Source organism: Centroberyx affinis, unplaced genomic scaffold (genome assembly GCF_046629955.1).
Source record: "Centroberyx affinis isolate AG114_WGS23_722 - 3 ecotype Tasmania unplaced genomic scaffold, CSIRO-AGI_Caff_v1 ptg007552l_1, whole genome shotgun sequence".
In the NCBI taxonomy this organism is placed as follows: domain Eukaryota; kingdom Metazoa; phylum Chordata; class Actinopteri; order Beryciformes; family Berycidae; genus Centroberyx; species Centroberyx affinis.
The window spans coordinates 7,501-31,548 of NW_027283809.1; the positions used below are offsets into that span (position 1 = coordinate 7,501).

Sequence of the window (24,048 nt, forward strand, 5' to 3'; positions counted from 1 at the left end):
ATTACATTACAAATAAAAATATAGTGTGTCCCGGTGTGTGTGGTCTGTGTGTGTGTGTGTGTGGTCTGTGTATGTGTGTAGTGGTGTGTATGTAGTGTGTTATGTAGTGGGTGTGTGTGTGTGTGTGCTGTGTGTGTATAATGTAGACAGGCTCTAAACAAGCATTATTTTGTCCCCCTGTAAGCAAAGCCCCCGTATCACACACGCTGCATGTCAAACACTTTATTTCCTCCTCATTTGCATCATGAAAAGCAGACGCTGGAGTTTTTCCCAGTTGACCAAAGGCGTCAACTTCAAACCGGCTGCATGCTAATGTGTGTGTGTGTGTTTGTGAGCTTATAAACCGGGGAGGCGGTCGGATCTGCCGTGAAACTCGGACAGAGGGCAAAGTTTTTTCCCTCATACAGCAGATCTGAGCCAGCTGCACAGAGGAAGGTTTGATTTGGAGAGAGAGAGAGAGAGAGAGAGAGAGAGAGAGAGAGAGAGACGAAATGGCGGAGAAGAAAGCAGTCCTGTTCAACTTGTGGGGAGTTGCTGTCGCCTCCAGTCCTGCTGCTGTTTTCCACAAGTTTGAAGAGTTGAATAAACTTCCACGGTAGGGAGACTGGCGCTTATACAACTTCTCTGCACTGTAAAAAAAGAAAAAAGACGAGTAATTTTAGTTTGTATCCAGACGTGTCTACCCTGCTTTTATACAGAGTATCTTACTGCACTGGCGGATAATTTCAGTATATTTCAACCTATTCATGCCAATATGTCTGTTTTCAAAAATAAAAACAAGAAATTAAACTCTTGAAACAATAAACATATTTGAGGCAATTCCCTTTGCTTGAAATAAAAGTCAAAGTTATATAATCCTGAAAGTAATCTATGAGTTCCTATTTTTATTTTCAATTTTTATTCTGTCTTTGTTGCTAGTTAAGCGCTCATTGCTGTGGTGTTTCTGCAGAGATCACGTATCAATCAAGCATTGTTCAAACTACTTGCTATTTTTTGCAGTGTGTGATTGAATCGCAGGGCTTGTCTATGGGGGGTGATTAATGCCACAGAAAAGCAAAAGACGGAGGTGAAGCGGTGTCCTCGAGAAAACTAAGATACTAGAACAAGCAGCAGCATCATCCTGTATGGGGATTAAGGCCGTGTTCACACTGTTCTGTATTTTTCAAATTGTTATTGCCTTTTATACTTATAAGTCAATGGGTAGTGTCTATAAAAAGTTTTAGATAAGAGCACTTTCTAAAAAAAAAAAAAAAGAAATCTCTAAAAAACATCTTGGTGTCATGGACCACAGTTTTTAGATTAGATTACATGCATGTTGGTTGCATTCACCGCTGTCCTGGTGTTTTGTAACCTGTCTATTGTATGATGTAAACAAAATGCAGTTGAGGCAGCGCCCTTTGTCATCATTGTCATTGTCATAGAAACTAAACTACTAGCTTAGCAAGACTATATAGTAAGACCATAGTAAATCTACATTAGATGATTACACAACTTGTCATTTTGAAAAAGATAATGCACATAGATATGAATTGGTTTGGAAAGCAAGTGATACAAAAAAATAAATAAATAAATAAAATTGCAGTTATTTACAGTTAGGCTACATTAATTTGGATAGGCTACCATGAAATATGTCCCTGTGAGTAACGAGAGGACAGGAAATAAGAGGGTAAATAATAGGGCTGCAACTAACAATTATTTTCATTGTCGATTAATCTGTCGATTATTTTCTCGATTAATCGATTAGTTGTTTGGTCTATAAAATGTCAGAAAATGGTGAAAAATGTGGATCAGTGTTTCCCAAAGCCCAAGATGACGTCCTCAAATGTCTTGTTTTGTCCACAACCCAAAGATATTCAGTTTACTGTCATAGAGGAGTAAAGAAACCAGAAAATATTCACATTTAAGAAGCTGGAATCAGAGAATTTTAATCGATTATCAAAATAGTTGGTGATTAATTTAATAGTTGACAACTAATCGATTAATAGTTGCAGCTCTACTAAATAAGATTGTGGAATTTAGGATATGACTCCAAGTGGTCAGTCGTGTTCATATTGAAAAAGAGGGAAGTAACGGAACAACTTAATTGCTTAATAGCAACGATGATTAACAGCAACAGCAGCTCTCACACACAAGCCTCAGTATCCTATTAAATCCATTCAAAATCGTTGCAACATTGTTGACAGCACTTCTCCTCCTCCTCCTCCTTCTTTGTGGCACCAATCACCCCTCATCCACCCACAGTGAAACAAAGAAAGTGTCAGTTATGTTACAATGATTATTTGAGAATCCCAGGACTTCATGGCTTGTGGATTGCAGGTTTATGGGTTTCGCGTGCAGCACTGATGACTTGGCCTGGTCATCTAGTTGCATAATCAATAACCTGCAGGAACGATACTAGGCTGATGATGCGGTCAACATCGTTTCCATATGCCTTGAATAATATTACCCTAACAAAATTCACTCTTTTATATTCCTATAATATTCCTGTAGGGACTTAAAGTATTTCTGTGGCACTCAAAAGAAACTTTATAGTGCATCTTATTACTTTGTTTTTACCGTGATTTTTGCATAGTATCTTTCTCAAATGTATTACTGGATTACTATAGCTGTTTTTTTATGGCCTGTCATGCAAAGTGGATGTAAGTGTGCATGTGTCGTTTCATGTTGTGCTCTCCTCAGTGTGTGTGTGTGTGTGTGAAGTGGACTTTGTGTTGTTTCAGAGGTTTCCTGTGCAGCCTGGCGTCCCGGCAGAGCGGCTCTGTGAGGCGGGCGGAGCGGGGCGAGCTCACGCTGTCCCAGGTGGGGGGAGTTATCTCCTGTGTTAGCATGATCCACCGTTTATTTTATTACTCCTCTGTCCTCTGCACGCGCTGTCATCCGATCCCGACTCAAAGATGAATTGACTTCTTTGCATATAAATTTTCCAACCCGCTGTTTTAGATGATTGCGGGGGAAACTTTGCAGAGTCATCAAGCCATTTTTTTTTTAATTATTTTTTTTTTTACGCTTAATAGGAGAAGACCCAACCTTCACGCCTCAGTCGTCATCTATAGTGGGATGATTCACTACAACTGCAAACTTTTCGGTGTGTGTGTGTGGTTATGTATGTGTGTGTGTGTGTGTAGATGATCCCAGAGTTTGAGGCGGAGTGTGTGAAGGAGGCCCAGGTCCGAGGAGTGACTCTGCCACCTGATTGGTCAGTCGGAGGCCTGCTGGAGGAGCTGAGAGACACGACGGACGTCCAATCAGCTGTTCTGAAGACTGCTGCCGCTCTACGCTGCAATGGTACACTCACAGACACACACACACACACTCCCAAAAACTTGGTGTTTGAGGAAAAATCCACCCTAAAACACTTTAACGCTGTTAAAAAAAAGTTATTGGTGCTATACTTTGCATTTCTGGATCCATTTAGTTATTTGGTATATTTTTCTTCTTCGTGGATATCTGGCCAATCGTAGACGAGGTGACATCACCTCCAGATATTTCCAGCTACAATGGAGTTTGATATGAGAAAATGTTTCAGGATGTAAAACATCAGCGGTAAACGTCAGGTTTTGGTGTCAGTCCCTCAGAATCAAAGAGCGAGGGCTTCTTTCTAGAGCCGCCATTTTGCACCAAGAGACGTTCAACAATCATACAGGGAGAAATCCATCGTAGAAGAAGAAGAGAGACCAGTTTCTCCACCCACAGGAGCAGGAGAGAGACCAGAGTGCAATGCAGCAGAGAGACAAGGTTGGGGTTTGAGTAAGGGGTAAGGGGTAAGGGGCATCATAGACATGTATAACCCACAGCTGAATGATCCCACTTTCAAGCTATTTATAAGTCTAAACGTTCCACACCCATTCTCTGGAAGTTGTTGAAAGGCATTCTGGGAAATGTAGGAAATCACTAACTGCAGCAGAAGTAGACGAGGCAGGTTGAGGGAAAGCGGATTCACCAAAAAAGTAAATTACAACACTTCATCACAAAATAACCTTTTCATGTTTATGATTCTGACCGCAGTCTCACCTCACCCTCTCCCCTCCCCTCCCCTCCCCATCAGGGTTACTGACAGCTGTCCTGGCCAATCAGTGGGTAGATGACACTGCTGCTGGAGACGGTTGGGCCCGCCTTCTCTCGCTGCTCGGCGGCCACTTTGACCTGGTCCTGCAGTCCTGTCGCTCGGGCCACAGGGTCCCCGAGCCCGCCATGTTCACCTCCGCTCTGCAGCGTCTGGGGGTCGCACCGCCGCAGGTACACACACACACACACACACACACACACACACACACACTGAAGGTGACCTTAGCCACCATCTGCTGCTCTCAGCACCACAGTAATATTATTATCAGTGTTAATGATCCCATGTAATGCTATAATCAATTCCATTATGTTACATGATAGATATCAGTAAAGCCTGGCACAGATGCCAGCTAAGGAGTAAAATTCTGTTATACACAACTACAACATGATGTATGGATGTATATAAAGTAAAAAAAATGAATATTGATATCACTATAAGCTTTTCCTCTCCTGTTCAGGTGTTTCATGAATTGGACGTCATACTGAATTGTGTAAAATTAGATTTTTAGTAGTTTATTTTAATGTAGTTTAGACATACAGAGATGATTCTTATCGATTTTGGAAAAGTGTCTTTCATAGCTTTATCAGGACGCTGTGACCGTGAAATGTGAAATGTGAAATGTTGGCAATTATTTCCACATGAAGTGAGGCAGCAATTTTTTTATGACACACTTACAGTCTGAGAACTTATTATATTGTATTTATTGTGTTTACACTGTCATGTCTAACGGCACTAAATGTAGTCTACATGTAGTTTAAATGTAGTTTAACCCTCAGAAGTCCAAGCCATTATTTTTGCTCTATTTTACGACCTTAAAAAAAATGTTTTAGCCCAAGTGCTTGGTGTCATTTTTTTCAGCACAAACTCAGCTTTTAGGATGTATCATTTGTTTTTCACTTTCACATACTGTATAGATGCAACAGATCCAATAACACACAATAAAGAGAAATGTAGTGTAGTGTATTGTCCTGTTGCATTGAAGTAATGACATTTTGTTCCTCTACATACTGTGCACTGTATATCTGTGTATGGTTCAATGACAGTGAACCTGCTTGACTTGACTTGACTTGAACCTGGAATACATGCAGGTTGACTGTTTTGTAAATTATAGAAAAACTATCTATACCTGAATTTCAAAAATCATAATTTTGTCAATGAAGGATAAACGTTTCCTTTTATCCTTTAAAATCTACGATCATGTGTTTAGATTTAGTGTTCTCAGTCACTCTGTGGAGAGTCGCTGTCACTTTTTATCTCATTTTGGAGTGAAACACCAGAGTGCAGAGCAGTGAAGCCCTGCTGGCCTGTTGATCTGCAGAATAATGGATGCTATTGTTTTCTGCCTGACAGTCCGTCCAGCAGCCTGACCGCTGAAACCTTCAATAAGGAAGAAGACACATATCATATCCAAATTTTAATCTTTTATCTGTGTGTTTTTATCTGTGTGTGCCTGAGTGAGTGAGAGAGAGACAGAGAGAGAGAAAGAGAGAGGGAGAGAGAGAGAAGAGGGAGAGAGAGAGACACAGAGAGAGAGAGAAGAGGGAGAGAGATAGAAAGAGAGAGAGACAGAGAGAGAGGGAGAGAGAGAGACAGAGGGAGAGAGAGAGAAGAGGGAGAGAGACAGAGGGAAAGAGAGAAGGGGAGAGAGAGAGAGAGAGAGAGAGGAGGGAGATAGAGAGAAAAGAGAGAGAGGGGGGAGGGAAAGAGAGAGAAGAGGGAGAGAGAGAGAGAGAGAGAGAGAGGGAGAGACAGAGAGACAGAGAGACAGAAAGAGAGAAAGAGAGAGACAGAGAGAGAGAAAGAGAGAGAAAGAGAGAGGGAGAGACAGAGAGACAGTGAGAGAGAAAGAGAGAGGGAGAGAGACAGAGAGAGAAGAGAGAGAGAGAAAGAGAGGGAGAGAGAGAGACAGAGAGAAAGAGAGCAGGAGAGAGAGACAGAGAGAGAGAGAGAGGGAGAGAGAGAGAGAGAGTTCCAAGGAAATTAGAGTGAAAACACATCCATTTTTTATATGTGAAAAATGTATATCCTCTCTTTTTGTCTTTCTCTCTGTCTCTCTTTTTCCTTCCCCTCTCTCCCTTGGTACCAGATGCAGACAAGAGATTTAACCAGAATGACTCTATATGAAAAAAAAAAAGTGTAAATGTGTAAAAAAAAAATGTGTGTAGAACTGCTTAGGAATTTGCTGAAAATGATTTACCTATACTTTCAAAAGGGGATGTTCGGGCTGGTTTGGTCTCAGTCTCAAGCTCCGCCAATCAATTTGACATTAGAAAGCATATCATGAATCTAAATTAATCAGTATGTAAACAAAGCCAGTAGTGGGGTGACAGTGTTTCATCAGTGGGGCCGAGCAGTTTCTGATTTGAAGAGACGATAAAAACAAACCGACAACATCCAATCAATCTTCTTGCGTTCACGACCATCTGTGATCGGCCAGTCAACCTGTCGCTGTCAGGCTGTGTGAGTGGCTGTTTGACCTGTCAGTCATGTTCCAGGCTGTGTGAGTGGCTGTTTGACCTGTCAGTCATGTTCCAGGCCGTGTGGTTGGATGTGGAGGAGGAGGGGGTGAAGGCGGCAGAGGCGGCGGGGATGAAGGCCATCCTGGTGGAAGATCTGACCGACGCTCTCAACAAACTGGTCGACTTTACTGGAGTCCAGGTACGGGGCCGGTCTGGGGAACGGGTCGGGGATGGGACGGGAACGGGAGGGGAGGGGAGGGATGCTGGGAAAATTTAAAGAGAGACACGATCTTCCCGCCCTTGAGCAAGGCACTTAACCCTCCAGCTGCTGCAGTGGAGCAGCAGGGTGGAGAGAGCACTGAGACATCCTGCTAAAATATAGAAATGCTGTTAGTTTGATGAAACTTTACTGAAGTAGAAGTAAAATTAAAAGTAAACAGTGGCTCATTCAGAATGTAGTAAAATTTACTGAGTCGGGAGAACGTTGTATGACCTTTCCCTTATGTGATGCAAAAAGGAAGAGGACAGGAAAAATAAATTATAAAATAAAAAAGTGCATAAAACCAAATGACTCTTCCCTGCTGATTGTCCATTCACAAACTAAAAACTAAAATTACAAACTACTCCAAAAAGTACAAGTACACGAAAAAACCTCCTCAGTTACAGTGCAGAGAGTAAATGTTTCCAGTTGATTAAACCTGTGGTTCTCAACGTGGGATCCGGGGACCACCAGGGGTCCTTGAGGGGGTTCCAGGGGGTCCCCAGCAAATTGAAAAAATTTTAAAGTTCACCATTATTTCATTTACAAGAAGTTAACACAATTCAAGAATGTAGAAGAATGAGTATTTTGATCATAGTTTCTCTGTTATCTCTCTACCTACTATACAGATAGTGATGGAATTCTGGACAAAATCCTAACTAACAATAAAAATATTCTCAGATTTGGGTCCGAGAGACAAAGTCTCATCAAATGAGGGTCTGTGGCTCTAATGTGGACTAAATTAGGGGTCCTTGATATGAAAAAGGTTGAGAATCACTGGATTAAACGGCTGGTAAGTTGTTGTCAGACTTTGTGTTGCAGAGTGATGAGACTCTGCTGCACTTTGAGCTGCTGCAGGGGAAAGAACAGTCAACAAAAAAGAGTCACCGCAACTGAATTAGGTCAAACTGGTTGTCAACTCTGTGTGTGTGTGTGTGTGCATGTGCGTGTGCATGTGTGTGTGTGTGTTCCAGGCTGTAACAGCAGAGAGCCTCCCTCCGTCCTGCAGCAGTGATGAGGTGTCACATGGATATGTCACCATCAAGGTAATGATTTCTATTGATTTCTATAAACAAGAGAAGTTATGCACCTTTTGGTGATGCCACGCTCTCCACCACACCCCCTTTTGACCAATTCACATGAAAAGTTAATCAGTTCTTCCTTGGCCCATAACCAGCCTTCATGCCAAGTTTTGTGCATCACCTCCTTTCTCTCTCTCTCTCTCTCTCTCTCTCTCTCTCTCTCTCTCTCTCTCTCTCCAGCCTGGTGTGCAGACTCATTATGTTGAACTTGGCTCAGGTCCTCCAGTCATGTTGTGTCATGGCTTCCCAGAGAGCTGGTACTCCTGGAGGTACCAGGTACACACACACACACACACACACACACACACGTGTTCAAGTTCGAACTCGCCATTATTCATTTCAGTACAGATGAAAGATCGACAGATGACAGAAAGATTTAATTTGAACACAACAGACAGACGATACAATGTTCAGTCTACTGTATATAAATATTAAAAACGTGCAAGTTCAAAGGTTAACATGCAACACACACACACACACACACACACACACACACACACACACACACACACCTCCCTCTTGTCTTGCAGATCCCGGCCTTGGCAGCAGCAGGTTTCAGGGTTTTGGCTCTGGACATGAAAGGATATGGAAAGTCCTCAGCTCCCACAGGTGTGTGTGTGTGTGTGTGTGTGTGTGTGTGCGCTTCAAACGAGATACTTTAACTAAAAATATTGTGAAATGAGCTTAATAAGTCTGTATACAAGAAAAAATCACTGGTCATTTGCGTGTGCATATATGGTTGCTTATCATCACTGCACAGGTAATGTAGGTTATCAGGGACAGATTCCCATAAAGACTTATCACCCTGCAAGAAATGACTAACAAGTCATTTAATCAAGTATTGAGTCATCAAATCTGATTTGGAAGCAAATGAAAAAAAAAAAGCCAAATGAGATAATTTCACTTGTTTGCAGTGTAGTTTCACTTGCTTTCCTTGACTCAAGTAACAGTATCTTGAAATAATTTGAAAAAGGAAAGATCATTTTAATCTGATTTTTAAAAAAAAAGTTTTTTGAATCAAGTTGTCAATTTTAAAGACTCAACACTAGACTAGATGTAAAGGACTCACACTGATGGACTAACACTCTTTGGACGTCCTTACTTCTCATTTCCTTCACAAAAGGCCATTTTGCATGAAGCACACACACACATCGGTTGTTTTCCCTCAAGGCTTTGTCTGTTTACAGTTTTAACAGAGAAAACCACAGTATAACTGAATGATACGTAGGCGTCAAGAACCATATTCCGATTTGAATTTGTTTTGAATTTCAAATTTTGGAGATTACACGGAATACACCTCCCACAAACATGGAATACGAGTGTGTGTTGTTTTTGTCTCTGCGTTTTGGGATGTTACCATGCGAGAGCAGCCTGTATTCTCCGTCCTGAACCACACACACAGCGTTAAAGGTTCATTTCACACTTTGTGTTTTAGTTCAGAGCAGTTAAAACTCTATTTTATGCCTCCTTTTTCTTTTACAGAAATAGAGGAATACTCACAGCAGCAGCTGTGTCAGGTACGAGCCGCACAACACAGCATCACACATGTCAGCAAAAACTCTGAAATGCAAGGGAAAGGTTTTGGTCATGGTTAAAGACAGAAGAAAGACTTTTGCTCAAAAATTAATTAGAAAACGTATTGTCATGAGTTGGGAATTGAACCTCCCCCCCGACCTCCACACCTTCACTTTCCACCGTCAAACTACTTCCTGTTTCTAGTCATGTCTCTTCCTAATCCTTTCCTGCTGGGGAAACGCATTTCTCTCACTTTTTGCGCACGGAGCATGTATTTGCATTTTAAGACATTTTGCTCATTTCTCGAAATGTCATGAGACCAGACGGGGTTATACACAAAAGTCTCAAAAGCCACATTCCCCTCATGTACGCACACATCATTTCCTATCTGTGGTGAATCTAACATATTTAAATCCTTCCTTGTCTGCTTCAGGACTTAATCACCTTCATGGACAAAATGGTGAGTAAGACTGATGCTCAAAATCTTTCTCTCCCTCTATCAGAGTCTGAATGACTTTATAAGCATGGGAAATACAGCTGTGTTTCCAGAGCTCATAAATATTAATAAGAACTAGATTGGTGACCGTCTCTTTGGCTCCTAGTGCTTGCTAGGGTGTTACTAGGTGGTTGCCAGATCATTACTAGTGGTTGGTAGGGTTTTACTAGGTGGTTGCTAGGTCATTACTAGTGGGTGATTACTAGTGTTTGCTTGGGTGTTACTAGGTGGTTGCTAGGTGATTACTAGTGGTTGCTAGGTCATTACTAATGGTTGCTTGGGTGTTACTAGGTGGTTGCTAGGTGATTACTAGTGGTTGCTTGGGTGTTACTAGGTGGTTGCTAGGTGATTACTAGTGGTTGCTTGGGTGTTACTAGGTGGTTGCTAGGTGATTACTAGTGGTTGCTAGGTCATTACTAGTGGTTGCTTGGGTGTTACTAGGTGGTTGCTAGGTGATTACTAGTGGTTGCTAGGTTGTTACTAGGTGGTTGTAAGGTCATTACTAGTGGTTGCTAGGGTATTACTAGGTGGTTGGTAGGTGATTACTAGTGTTTGCTTGGGTGTTACTAGGTGGTTGCTAGGTCATTACTAGTGGTTGCTAGGTCATTACTAGTGGTTGCTAGGGTGTTACTAGGTGGTTGCCAGGTCATTACTGTTGGTTGCTAGGGTATTAATTGGTGGTTGCCAGGTGATGCGAAGGTGCTAAGGTAATAAGTATGAGTAACAATCGTAGTGCGCTCGCCTTGCAAGCACACTGATGTAAACCGTACAGATTTATACAAGTTGCAAGTTCACACATTTATACATTTACCTATAAACTTTAATGAAACATAATTAATCAAAATAAAGAATCACACACTAAAACTGTAAAACAAAAGCTCTTAGGATTACAGGAGGTTTGTCCAGCAGTTTTCTGTCTGACCGGTCAATATTGATTTTTGATCGGAAACAAATAAAGGCCTACAAGATTTACAGCAAGATCAGTTGTATGGCTGTCCTCACCTAAAGGTTTTCATCTTTTCTTCAACTTTGGGAAAGCTGAATCTGTCTCTCTCTCTTACCATCCCTCTCTCTCTCTCTCTCTCTCTCTCTCTCTCTCTCTCTCTCTCTCTCTCTCTCTCTCTCTCTCTCTCTCTCTCTCTCTCTCTCTCTCTCTCTCTCTCTCTCTCTCTCTCCAGTCTATACCTCAGGTCACTCTGATCGGTCACGACTGGGGCGGCGCCCTGGTCTGGAGCATGGCTCAGTATCACCCTGAGAGAGTCAGGTGGACACACACACACACACACACACACACACACACAAACACGCACACACACCTTCATATGCATACACTCATATAAATTCACACACATGTAAACAACACACAAAAACACACATATTTCCAAACTGCATGTCCATCAGTGGGAAAACGGAAACAAATGAAAAACTGTGTGTGTGTGTGTGTGTGTGTATGTGTGTGTGTGTGTGTGTGTGCAGGGCGGTGGCGTCTCTGAACACTCCTCTGTTCCCTGTGGATCCCTCTGTTCCGCCTGCGGAGAAGCTGAAGGCTCTTCCCATATTCGACTACCAGATCTACTTCCAGAAGCCTGTAAGTCTGTGAGCGGCATGCTGAGAAACGCTTTGGTCACTTTGGTTGTTTTCTGAGGGCAATTCCATTTAATTTTACTTTAGAATAAATTTGCATTGCTGTCTGTTACTTTTTGACGCTGGTGTTTATGTTTCATGCACACTACACAACTGCACAATACATCACTACACAGCACCCCCTCTTGACAGATCATCGTAGTGTATGTGAGAGTTTGGGATAGAAGGAGGAAGAGATTTAGTTCTTTCAGTGATTTATTATATGTTGTTAGATGAGGCTGGTGGAGGAGAGTGTGCATAGAAAGAGAGGATGATAGAAGAAAGAAAGAAAGAAAGAAAGAGAAAGAAAGAACAGAACAGGATGGAGACAGAATGAGAAAAACTAAATGAAAACAAACTGAAAGTGAATCAAAGAAACAGAAAAGAATTTAGGAATGAAGAAAATCAAAGAGAAGAGAAGCAATGGAGATGAGTAAAAAATAATGAATTCATAAATGAAATAAAAAGACGTAAGGAAAAGAAACGAAAGAAAGCAACAAACAAAGGATTAGGAAATAAAGAAATTAAGTAGACAAGAAAAAAACTAAAGAAACAAAGTAAGAGAGAGAGAAAGAAGAAACAAATGAAAGTGATTTGAAGAATCAAAGGATGAAGAATTAAGGGTCAAAGACAGAAAGAGAAAGATAATGAATGAAAGAATGAATGAAAAAGAAAAGAAAAAAGAAATGATAAGAAGGAAGGAAAGAACACAGCGCCCTCTCCTGACAGATCTTATAGGCATACAGATACAGATACAGATACAGATACAGATATTAGATGTGTGTTTTGAAGTCTTTTGGTTCTTCAATGCCTGGCCACAGCAGAAACATCTAAATTAGAGCTGCAACGATTAATCGATTAATCGATTAGTTGTCAACTATTAAATTAATCGCCAACTATTTCGACAATCGATTAATCGGTTTGAGTAATTTTTTAAGAAAAATAAGTCAAAATTCTCTGATTCCAGCTTCTTAAATGTGAATATTTTCTGGTTTCTTTACTCCTCTATGACAGTAAACTGAATATCTTTGGGTTGTGGACAAAACAAGACATTTGAGGACGTCATCTTGGGCTTTGGGAAACACTGATCCACATTTTTCACCATTTTCTGACATTTTATAGACCAAACAACTAATCGATTAATCGAGAAAATAATCGACAGATTAATCGACAGTGAAAATAATCGTTAGTTGCAGCCCTAATCTAAACCACTTCCCAGTAAAATTTCTGTAGTATTTCTGTAGTTTTCCCCTCCCTATATCTCTGTGGAGGTCATATATACACCTTGTGTCTCTCTTTCTCTGTCTCTCTCTCTCCTTTCTCTCTCTCTCTCTCTCTCAGGGCCCCTCTGATGTCCCAAATTTCCTAATCAATAACCTCTGTGAATCTTTCTGCATAGAGAGAGAGAGAGAGAGAGAGAGAGAGAGAGAGAGAGAGAGAGAGAGAGAGAGACAGCAGATAGATTAGTCAACATGATTGCGGCCAAATTAATTAAGAATTCAGCCATTTTGCATCTTGTTCAGTGCTGACACAATGTCCTGTGTGTGTGTGTGTGTGTGTGTGTGTGTGTGTGTGCTGCAGGGTGTAGCAGAGGCGGAACTGGAGAAGGACTTGGAGAGAACATTCAAGATCTTCTTCTTCAGCAGTGCAGACAGGGTGAGTAGACACACACACACACACACACACACACACACACACACACACACACACTACATGATAGCACCCTCATTCTCATGAAGAGCAATTAGTATCAGGTCTATACAGGTGGAAATCACATTCAAAACTCTCTCTCTCTCTCTCTCTCTCACTCTCTCTCTCTCACACTCACACACACACACACACACCTTCTTACTTGTAATAAACACTGTGATTATGTGTGTTCTCCTCAGGTGGGTCGTCCTGCTATCAGCACCGCTGGAGTCTGTGCTAGAGGTGAGACTGTAATGCTTCTGATCAGAAGTCTGTTTCATCTGTAGGCAGCAGGCTGTTTAAAGTCCCAATTAAACGCTATATTTTGAGAGCATCTTGCGTCCTTAATGTGATGTATTTCCTGTTGAAACAGGATGTTGGGGCGGGACATAATGTGAGGAGGGATCATTCAAAAGTGTAAACCGATGGGAGATCAGTTAGGGAGAGAAAGGCAGTTTGATTGGATGGGAGGAGCGGAGGGGCGGGACTGTTCAAAAATCTGCCAGTGTTAGAGGAGTGATTCCTACTGAGACCCGTGCTAAAAATGTATGCATGGTATTGGAAGTTTCGACAGTTGAGAGAGAAGGCTTTAAAGAAATAGAGTCATACATATACAATATACAATAATATTCAATATATCTTCAGAAGCATTTTTATTCAGTGTTTTGGAAGAACCAATATACCTTGTGTTGCAGGCGGTCTGTTTGTGGGTTTACCTGAAGAGATTCCCAGGAGCCCCATGCTGTCTGAAGCCGCCCTGCAGTTCTACATCAGCCAGTACAAAGAGAAAGGATTCAGGTCCCACACATTACTAGTTTATTTAACAATACTTTCTTTTTTGGATTGTATCAGCTGCCGATAGCTGATATTTTGTTCAATATCAATTCAGTATTTTTAAACTTGACCATTTTCATGACAAAAAAGTACAAGTATTCAGTGTATTCAGTGGAAAAGCCTGAAACATAATTTAGACCATCATGGGACACTAAAACTCTCCTTTGAAATCCCAAATAACAACAATAAAAAAACATTCATTAATGTGGAATCTGATCATATCGGATTAGACTCAATGCAGGTTATAATAATAATAATAATAATAATAATAATAATAATAACCTTTATTTGTATAGCACCTTTCATACACAACATGCAGCTCAAAGTGCTTTACATCAATAGAAGGCAGATAAAAGACGGCAGATAGAAGGCAGATAAAAGACAGATAAAAAGATAAAATTCATATAAAAGAACAAGCAAAATGCACTGCATTAAAAGAATCAAATCAAGTAAAATAGAAAGATAAAAGAACACAACAAATACTCCCACTTTAGATGCACATTGTGAGTGGACCCATATAATTTTCTTTAATTTTCTTTTCCCCTGTCCTTCATGATTCTACTCTTGATCTGATATTTACATCAGATCTCACTGCCCAAGGCAGACGAGAATCATAGATTCTCCTCTTGGTCAAAAACCTCACCATCCACAGATGGATGAGACATCTGATTCTGCTTTTAATCTTAGGGGGGTTAGGGGCGTTAGGGTCTTCCCATAGACAACCACTGTAGTACTGATCAACTCTACAATAAATATGTAATCAATCAAACTGCATCATATCCATCATATCAGAGGTGAACAATGCTGACTGGCTAATATACGATTTCTTCATAAAAAGGCCAATATCAGCCTCATATACCAGCAAACCAATAGGATCAAAGGATCAAACATGTGACCATTCAGCTACAGAACAGTACTCTCTAATACAAAGAAAAGTAAAGTTAAAAACAGGTAAAAAAGAGAAGAAAGTGGTCTTTACCAGTCACACACACACACACACACACACACACACACACACACACACACATCACTAAACACTCCTCTTCTGTCTGGTTCCACAGAGGGCCGCTGAATTGGTATCGCAACGGTGACGCAAACTGGAGGTGGATGTGTTCCCGTCCGACTGGGAAGGTTTGTCATGACACACACACACAACAGGAGGCTGCCAGATAAAAAGGGATCGATTTTATTTACCAAAAATAGTGACATTTCCATCATCTGAAAAAAAAGTGACACTTACTCTTACAAAACGATTTCCTGGCACAAAATTAAAGAAAATGATGGTGCTTTCAAAAGGAGAGCATGTAGTTTAAGTGCTTTTACAGACTGGTTCCTCACTATTAGAGATATTAAACATGAACTTTAGACAGTTATATATATATATTGCTTTTTGGAATAAAACTCTTCAAATGTACAGGGATTTGTCTTGGAGTGATTGGTATGGAAACAAATTACCCCCAAACACTTCCCTGAACAGTACTTCATACATTGTACAACATAAATAGTGTGTTTACACATAGCCTATAGTTTTTTTTTTTTTAATTCAATACACATCTATATTGGTGTATTACAACTGTAGGTTTGCAAGTTTCAAGTTTGACTAAAGGTTTATCTGCTTTACTTTTTTATAGGCATGCATACAAAAAGATGCAAAAAGCTATTACTGAGAGTTTTTTCTGTCAGACAGCTTTTGATCTTTGTTTGCCTGTGTGTTTATATGCATGTGTGTGTGTGTGTGTGTGTGTGTGTGTGTGTGTGTGTGTGTGTGTTAGCTGCTGATGCCAGCGCTGATGGTGACTGCTGGGAAGGACCCTGTGCTGGCACCGATCCTCTGCAAAGGCATGGACAACATTGTAAGAAAAAAAAAAAAAAATGAAAAGAAAACCTCACCCACACTCACCCAGAATACTCTGCCGGAGCCAGTCCTCCGGCTCAAACCACGAGGTCTGAAGAAACTTAAATCCCATAGCTGGATAGAAAATGGCGGCTGTTCATTCAAACCAGTCAGACGTCACTGTGGGCGGAGCCTGGTGCTGCTGCTCACACTGCTACACTTAGCTAGCAAAACAAAACTCTACAGAGGCGAGGTTTAAACGATGTGCAGCGGCTGTTATCCTCACTAAAGATTCATCAGTTTATATCTCGCTCGTTTAATTCACCCAAAGAGTCTGAGCATTCATTTGAATTTACTCAGTGAAGTAGCTAGCTTTGTAGCTAAGCTAACAGTGGAGACTGCAGAAAAACAAACTAAGAAGTGCCAGAATCATATTTTAAACTCAGAGCCAATCACTGCTGCCTTATCAATATCTCAAACCGAACAGACTAACTGTGTTATTCTACTTGAATTTGCCTTTTTTTATATATATATATATATAGCTATTACTTGAACATGATTAACAAACTGTTATTTCAAGATTTTGAGTCATTGCCTCATGCCAAATAGATTTCCTACTGTGCTATTTCTTATTACGTGTGTGTGTTATACTTGTTTAGTTGTTTAATGAAAAATCATTAAACATATTGTAAAATAAAAAGTCTCTTTATCCTACGTTATATGATTGAGATGGAGGTGTAGCTATGTGACATTACACCCAGTATGACAATCAAACAGTAAACTTTGTCTGCACTTAATCTACATTTTATGAAAGCCTGCTTACACACTGCATACAGTACGATTATATTAAATTAATTTGAAGTCTCTCTGCCTTAATTGAAGATCCAGAACCTGACCAAAGAACACATCGAGGAGTGTGGGCACTGGACTCAGATGGAGAGGTATATGTGTGTGTGTGTGTGTGTGTGTGTGTGGCTGTGCCTGCTGTCTATGAGCCCTCATTAGCAATCAACACAATTATAGACAGTAGCTGCCGTCTGTGAATCCTTTGATATGGATTTTGGGACTAAACTGTGTGTGTGTGTGTGTGTGTGTGTGTGTGTGTGTGTGTGTGTGTGTGTGCTCCAGGCCAGCGGAGGTGAACAGCATCCTGATATCTTGGCTTCAGGAAACACACAAGAAGGCCGGAGGTGTTAAGATGACACCAAAACTGTGAGGAAGGAAGGAAGGAAGGAAGGAAGGAAGGAGGCGGGTTGAGAGACAGAGAAGTGGTACTGAGATAAAGATAGATAGACAGATAGATTCTCTCCTTTAAAAGAATACACTGAACTTACTAAGGAAAACACTCATCACTCAACTTATTGGTTACTTCATTTTGGTGTAAAACCCTTCCTGTACTGTTTTTAAATTAATAAACTAATTTGTAACCTGAACTGACTAAATGACTGTATGACCAAACATTTACCTTGGTTTTCCACATTCCCAGCCATTAAAACAGAAGTCCAAACAAATATTTTACAGTGTATGAACAATTATTCTGAATAATATGATATAAAGGCTGTTTCCTAATATGTAGATTTAAAAAACAGTTATTGTATGTGAGAGTTTGGGAAAGAAGGAGGAAGAGATTTAGTTCTTTCAGTGATTTATTATATGTTGTTAGATGAGGCTGGTGGAGGAGAGTGTGCATAGAAAGAGAGGATGAAAGAAAGAAAGAAAGAAAGAAAGAACAGTACAGGATGGAGACAGGATGAAAACAAAACAAAGTGAATCAAAGAAACAGAAAAGAATTTAGGAATGAAGAAAATCAAAGGGAAGAGAAACAATGGAGATGAGTAAAAAATAATGAATTCATAAATGAAATAAAAAGATAAAAAGATATAAGAAAAAGAAACAAAAGAAAGCATCAAACAAAGGATTAGGAAATAAAGAAATTAAGTAAAAAAAATCTAAAGAAACAAAGTAAGAGAGAGAGAGAAAGAAGGAAAGAAAGAAACAAATGAAAGTGATTTGAAGAATCAAAGAATGAAGAATTAAAGGTCAAAGACAGAAAGAGAAAGATAATGAATGAAAGAATGAATGAAAAAGAAAAGAAACAGAAATGATAAGTAGGAAGGAAGGAAGGACGGAAGGAAGGAAGGAAGAAAGAAAGAAAGAAGTGGGTGGTGGTGATGAGTTGGACACCAAGACTTGGTCTTATGGCAGCAGTAAAGCCACTTTACAACTAACTCCCCCCCCCCCCCCCCCCCCCCACACACACACACACACACATAGACCAGGGGCTATAACCTAAGAAGAAGAAGAAGAAGAAGAAGAAGGACCAATAAGCTGGTTAGTGTATTCACATTTACAACATTTCCATATTCATTCACAATGTCTGTCAATCTGTGTGTGTGTGTGTGTGTGTGTGTGTGTGTGTGTGTGTGTGTTAAAGAGAGAGGCAGAATAGTTCTGGCCTCTGCTTCCCGGTGTTAAATGGATCTCCCACTCTCTGTCTCCATGACTGAGGCCCTGTGGGTGTGTGACGTACTGCCACACATACACACACACACACACACACACACACACACACACACACGGCTTGGGCTAGTCTATGCATCTACACAATGTCACACGCACAGATGTGCAGACATGCATTGTGGGAGTGCTGGATCATAGTGTCAGTCTTTAATTTATCATGGCGTGTCTGTAGCCAGCAGATCAATACAGTGTGTGTGTGTGTGTGAGAGAGAGAAAGAGCGAGAGAGAGAGAAAGAGAGAGAGAAAGGGTGAGGGAGTAGAGAGATACATGTGTCAAACTGTCCAGCATAAACAAAGCCAAGAAAGGCATTAATTAGATATAAATTTAAAGGTTATTAATTGTGATACCACCACCAGTGTTATTGTTAGTTCTAGTGTTTCTCCACATTAAGACTACATTTCCCATGAGCCCTGTTGCTTCCTGCCCCCCCTCCCCCTCCTCCCTGAAGAGGATCAACATGTTGGAAGTGATTTCTCCATCCTCCTTTCCCTCCTTCCACCATCTGCTGCCAGAAACTCTTTCAGCTTTAGCTCCGTTTGCTCTGGAAGAACAGAACCTCTTCCTCCAGATCCACCAGGTGGAGAAACAATGGAGGATGCAGAGAAGTACAAAACATTTCTTCCCTGTTTCCCATGATAGATGAACCTCAGCTAGTGGAAGTGGAATAGCTCTACCACAATGAGATTCAGGCTTTTAATTCTTCTCTTTCACCGCAGCCTCCTCAAATGATGTGATTAGAGAATCCCATCTCCCACATGTTCATATCTTCACACACCACAGAATACAAAGTGATGAAATTAGGAGAGTAAATCAGCGCTTTCTTTCATTTGTGTCATTTCCCAGCAGACTCCAACAGAAATATAAGAAATTAGAGTGAGAATCACTGGCGAGACAAAAACAAAGAGACAAAGACAGAGAAGGAAGGAAGGGAGGAGGAAAAGAGGAAAGAAAGAAAGAAAGAAAGAAAGAAAGAAAGAAAAAAGAAAAAGAGACTAAGGAGAAATAAAGAATGAATGGAGAAATTAACAGAAAGAAAAATAATGAAACAGACAGTAAATAAAGAAAGAAAGAAAGAAAAAGAAGACCAACTAAAGACACAAAGGAGAAATAAAGAAGGAATGGAGAAATTAACAGAAAGAAAAATAATGAAACAGACAGTAAAGAAAGAAAGAAAGAAAGAAAGAAACAAATAAAGAAAGAAAGAAAGAAGGGAAAACAAAACAAAACAAAGACTGGATAAAAAAAATATAATACCAAATCAGGTAAAATTATTTTTGGACTCCTTGAGAAAAAAGCATCAACAGTGACCAATTTCAGAGTCAGAGCTCATAATGGGCAACCGGGTGGACATACACACACACACACACACACACACACACACACACACACACACACACACACACACACACACACACACACACACACACACACACACACACACACACGGGACATTGTGTCAGCACTGAACAAGATGCAAAATGGCTGAATTCTTAATTGATTTGGCTGCAATTTAATGTTGACTAATCTATCTGCTGGCACTCTCTCTTTCTCTCTCTCTCTCTCTCTCTCTCTCTCTCTCTCTCTCCCTCTCTCTCTTTATCTCTGCATGCAGAAAGATTCACAGAGGTTATTGATTAGGAAATGTGGGCCATCAGAGCTTTATTTAAGTTATGGATGATTTTTTCCACAGTGACAGGAGGGAAGGAGAGAGAGAGAGAGAGAGAGAGAGAGAGAGAGAGAGAGAGAGAGAGAGAGAGAGAGAGAGAGAGAGAGAGAGGAAATTAGAATGAAAACACATACAGTCTCTCTTTTTCCTCCCCGTCTCTCTCTCTAAAATAGATTTGTTCCTCCATCTGACAGAATAACAAGATTATGACAAAAAAAATTGTACAAAATGACTGAGTTAGAGCAATTTAATATTCACCCATTAAAAGGACGGTTTTGGTTGGGATAGTGGTTCTATATATGGAACACTATGAACCTCTCCATTTTGGTAAAATAATAATTAAAAAAAAAAGGTAAATCAGACAAAAGTACTAAGTGAGGCTCTGAAAAAGCTCTTTAATACTGCTGGTTTAGGACATTTCTTACATCCTGAAAGGATTTGCTGTAGCACCAAAAGAGGTTCTGCTGTGGTACGAGCCTGAAGAACCATGTCCTGGTACTAGAACCCTTTCTGTTAAGAGTGTATAGGTCAGTGATTCTCAACCTTTTTCATATCAAGGACCCCTAATCTAGTCCACATTAGGGCCACAGACCCCCATTTGATGAGATTTTGTCTCTCAGACCCAAATCTGAGAATATTTTTTATTGTTAGAAATTATTTTGTCCAGAATCCCTTGACTGTCTGTATTGTAGGTAGAGAGATACAGTAACAGTGAAACTATGATCAAAACAGTCATTCTTCTACATTCTCTAATTGTGTTAACTTCTTGTAAATGAAATAATGGTGAAGTTTAACAATTCGTCAATTTGCTGGGGACCCCCTGGAGCCCCCTCAAGGACCCCTGGTGGACCCCGGACCCCACGTTGAGAACCACTGTACTAGGTAACTTAAATCCTCAGTAAACAACATTGTGATGGGTAAACTTAATCCACACTTCAAATAATTCCCATGCAGCATTTTGGAAGTGAATTTTATATTTAAAGACTATAATCTTAGCTGCAGTGTATCCTATAATTCATTACACAATACAGTTGAAAAGTTATATAATTTTTTTACAAGCAAAAGAGTGACTTTAAAAGCATCATGATACTATGACATGGTGTTGAGCTTATTTATTTATTTATTTTTACATCGCTGCTGTCATGTGAAAACCTGGCAGCTTCAATTTTAGTGATTTTCTGATTGTTTTTCTCTGTAAATTGAAGTTTTAAATTATGTGTCAAGTGCTGAGTAGATATACAAACCCCCTCAAAACCTGCTGTGTTATTTCATAAATACATGCTTGGTCAGTAGAAGTTTCCTGAATAATCCCTTTTCTGAGATACAAGCACTGAACAATGATCAATGATTTATGCAAAATTTCCTTGCATTTTACAAAAACTCACACCTCTGACACTTCAGCTTGTGCAGACAGTGGATCAGGAGAATATCGCTGCCCTCTAGTGGCTGGGATGGAAGATAATTGGGGGGAATCTTGAATTCACAGCTGCTTCTTCTCAAACAGCTTCTTCCATGCTGGCATGATGTGTTCATAGACCTTCTCTATCTGCAACACACACACACACACACACACATCAGGTTTTTATTGTATGTTTTTATATGGTGGGAGTTTTCATCCAGAGTACCATGAGCAGTGGTGGAAGAAGTACTCAGATCTTTTACTTAAGTAAAAGTAGAAATACCACAGTATAAAAATACTCTGTTACAAGTAAAAGTCCTGCATTCAAAATGTTACTTAAGTAAAAGTACAAAAGTATTAGCATCAAAATGTACTTAAAGCAACAAAAGTAAAAGCACTCATTATGCAGAATGGCCCTTTTCAGAATAATACAGTATATATTATATTATTGAATTATAATTATTGATGCATTAATGTGTAAGCATCACTTTAATGTTGCAGCTGGAAAAGGTGGGGCTGATTTCCACTACTTTATATACTGCTGGGTAGCTTATAGTAATCTATAACAATACATCACAATTTATTAGTTGATTATATTTTGTATTAATAATCTGAATCTGCAAAGTAACTAGTAACTTAAGTTCTCAAATAAAGGTAGTGGAGTAAAAAGTACAATATTTCCCTCTGAAATGTAGTGGAGTAGAAGTATAAAGTAGCATAAAATGGTAATACTCAAGTAAAGTACAAGTACCTCAAATTGTACTTAAGTACAGTATTCGAGTAAATGTACTTAGTTACTTTCCACCTCTGACCATGAGTACACACACACATGATTAGTATGGGAGACCCCCTAACCCTCTCAGTGTTGGTGCCTTGCTCAACCCATTGAGCTACACTGAATCACCACAGGTTTAAATAGACAGGTTTAAATAAAGCTTCTGCAGTTGCATCTCAGTCTCCTATCAACCACATCTGGTGCCATTGGCTGCACACAAGTATACAACAACCAGGCTAAAAAACAGAGAGCTAGCAGAAGGCTGGAGATCCATTCAGTAACGTTCTCAGTAAAAGTGAATAGTGTGATAAGGTGGATTTGTTCCCAAATGTAGGTCACTGTGACCTCTACGAACCAGTATAATCCCTTAAAATAACCTTACATTTACATTAATTCACCCCTTAATTCATGCAAAATCCCCTTAAAATTAATTCTGAGAGTTATTAATGGAGGAGACCCCATCAAAACCACCTTAAACACCCCTTAATTTTTGACTCCTTACTTTCTAATTGAATGTAAAATTCAGGGAGACAGGAACTTTCCATTAATAACTTATTAATAACTCTAAACCATGCATAAAAGGCATGAAAATCCCTTAATAACCCATGATACTAACCTTACTTTTTTAAAGCTTATTTTTAATGGATAATTAATGTTTATATAATGAGAAATTAAAGACATGTCAGGGATAAGATTAAGGGGTTTGGTTTAGTAGCACACACAGTAAACTGTCTTGTCTTTAGCCCTAGTCTCTACTCCAAAACACTCTGAGTTGTAGCTTGAGAAGAGTCAGCTCAGTTAACCTGAACAAACTGTTAGCTAGCTAACTAGCCAGCAAACACACTGATGATGTGAACATGCTAACGCTAGCTGCTACTAGATACATTAGCTAGTGTGCTAATCAGATGTGTTTACAATAAGACTTTAATAGTTAGCTAAACAGACCATAATATCTGCAGTAACAAGCTGAAATAACCTAAACACACATTTATCAGTGGCAAAATTATCAGTTCCCAGTCAAAAAAACTCACAGAAATTAACAATGTCTGTTGAATTCTGTTGAGACGGATATGCCCTCCAAAATGGCCGCCAGAGGGGCAGTTATACAGTCAGTTACACATTATCCAGGCAGAAAGAAAGACATAAACATTTAATTTAGCAGGTAGGTAGGTGGATAGACAGACTCTGAAACACTCCCCCCCCTCCTCCTCCTCACACACCGACCTGCTCAGACTTCTTGACTCCGTATCTGAAGAGCGTGGCCTGGTGCTCGCTGTTGTGGAACAGGATGTCGAAGGTGACCTCCCGACCCAGCAGGTCGTCGATGGCCGGCTTCACCAGGCTGTGGAAATCCCTGGCTGGGAACGAGTCGTCCAGCATGTTGCTGACCTGCAGCAGAGACAGAGACAGAGACAGAGACAGAGACAGAGACAGAGACATGAGGAGAAAAGTCACAGAGAGGCTTCATTAAAACATGACTGACAGCAGATTTCAGCACTTTTACAGACTGAGCTGAAATGTCTGATCTCTAGTCTTTTCTTGCACCTTTAAGTTTAGCACCATATATTTTTTGTAATATATTTGATTATTTTTGACTAGATTTTTGTTTTTTGGCAGTGTGAGGAATACACCTTGTTCCTTTTACCTTTTACTTCAAATTATTATTATTATTAGTGTGCCTGCTTTGCAAGGCAAAGGAGCACACTCTTAATATTGCTCATACTTATTATTATTATTAGTGTGCCTGCTTTGCAAGGCAAAGGAGCACACTCTTAATATTGCTCATACTTATTATTAGTGTGCCTGCTTTGCAAGGCAAAGGAGCACACT

General features: G+C 40.0%; 2 protein-coding genes across 2 annotated transcripts; one reads left to right on the forward strand and one right to left on the reverse strand.

The window, feature by feature from the left end:
- The first annotated feature begins 429 nt into the window (after positions 1 to 429).
- ephx2 (epoxide hydrolase 2, cytoplasmic) lies at positions 430 to 17,359 on the forward strand. The gene is made up of 19 exons (XM_071513825.1): positions 430 to 595; positions 2,721 to 2,799; positions 3,126 to 3,285; positions 4,046 to 4,236; positions 6,602 to 6,724; positions 7,759 to 7,830; positions 8,047 to 8,142; positions 8,397 to 8,475; positions 9,349 to 9,383; positions 9,815 to 9,841; positions 11,056 to 11,141; positions 11,354 to 11,465; positions 13,082 to 13,156; positions 13,390 to 13,432; positions 13,885 to 13,987; positions 15,085 to 15,154; positions 15,796 to 15,876; positions 16,740 to 16,798; positions 16,986 to 17,359. Exons 1-19 carry the CDS (start codon positions 492 to 494, stop codon positions 17,071 to 17,073), a joined length of 1,683 nt encoding a protein of 560 aa, XP_071369926.1. The 5' UTR covers positions 430 to 491; the 3' UTR covers positions 17,074 to 17,359.
- A 2,761-nt stretch (positions 17,360 to 20,120) lies between these two features.
- On the reverse strand, positions 20,121 to 23,607 carry plaat1l (phospholipase A and acyltransferase 1-like; the record flags this gene model as incomplete). The annotated part of the gene is made up of 2 exons (XM_071513823.1): positions 20,121 to 21,590; positions 23,443 to 23,607. Coding segments are annotated over 2 exons (231 nt in total), but the record flags the coding sequence as incomplete, so codon positions are not given.
- Between the last annotated feature and the right edge of the window lie 441 nt (positions 23,608 to 24,048).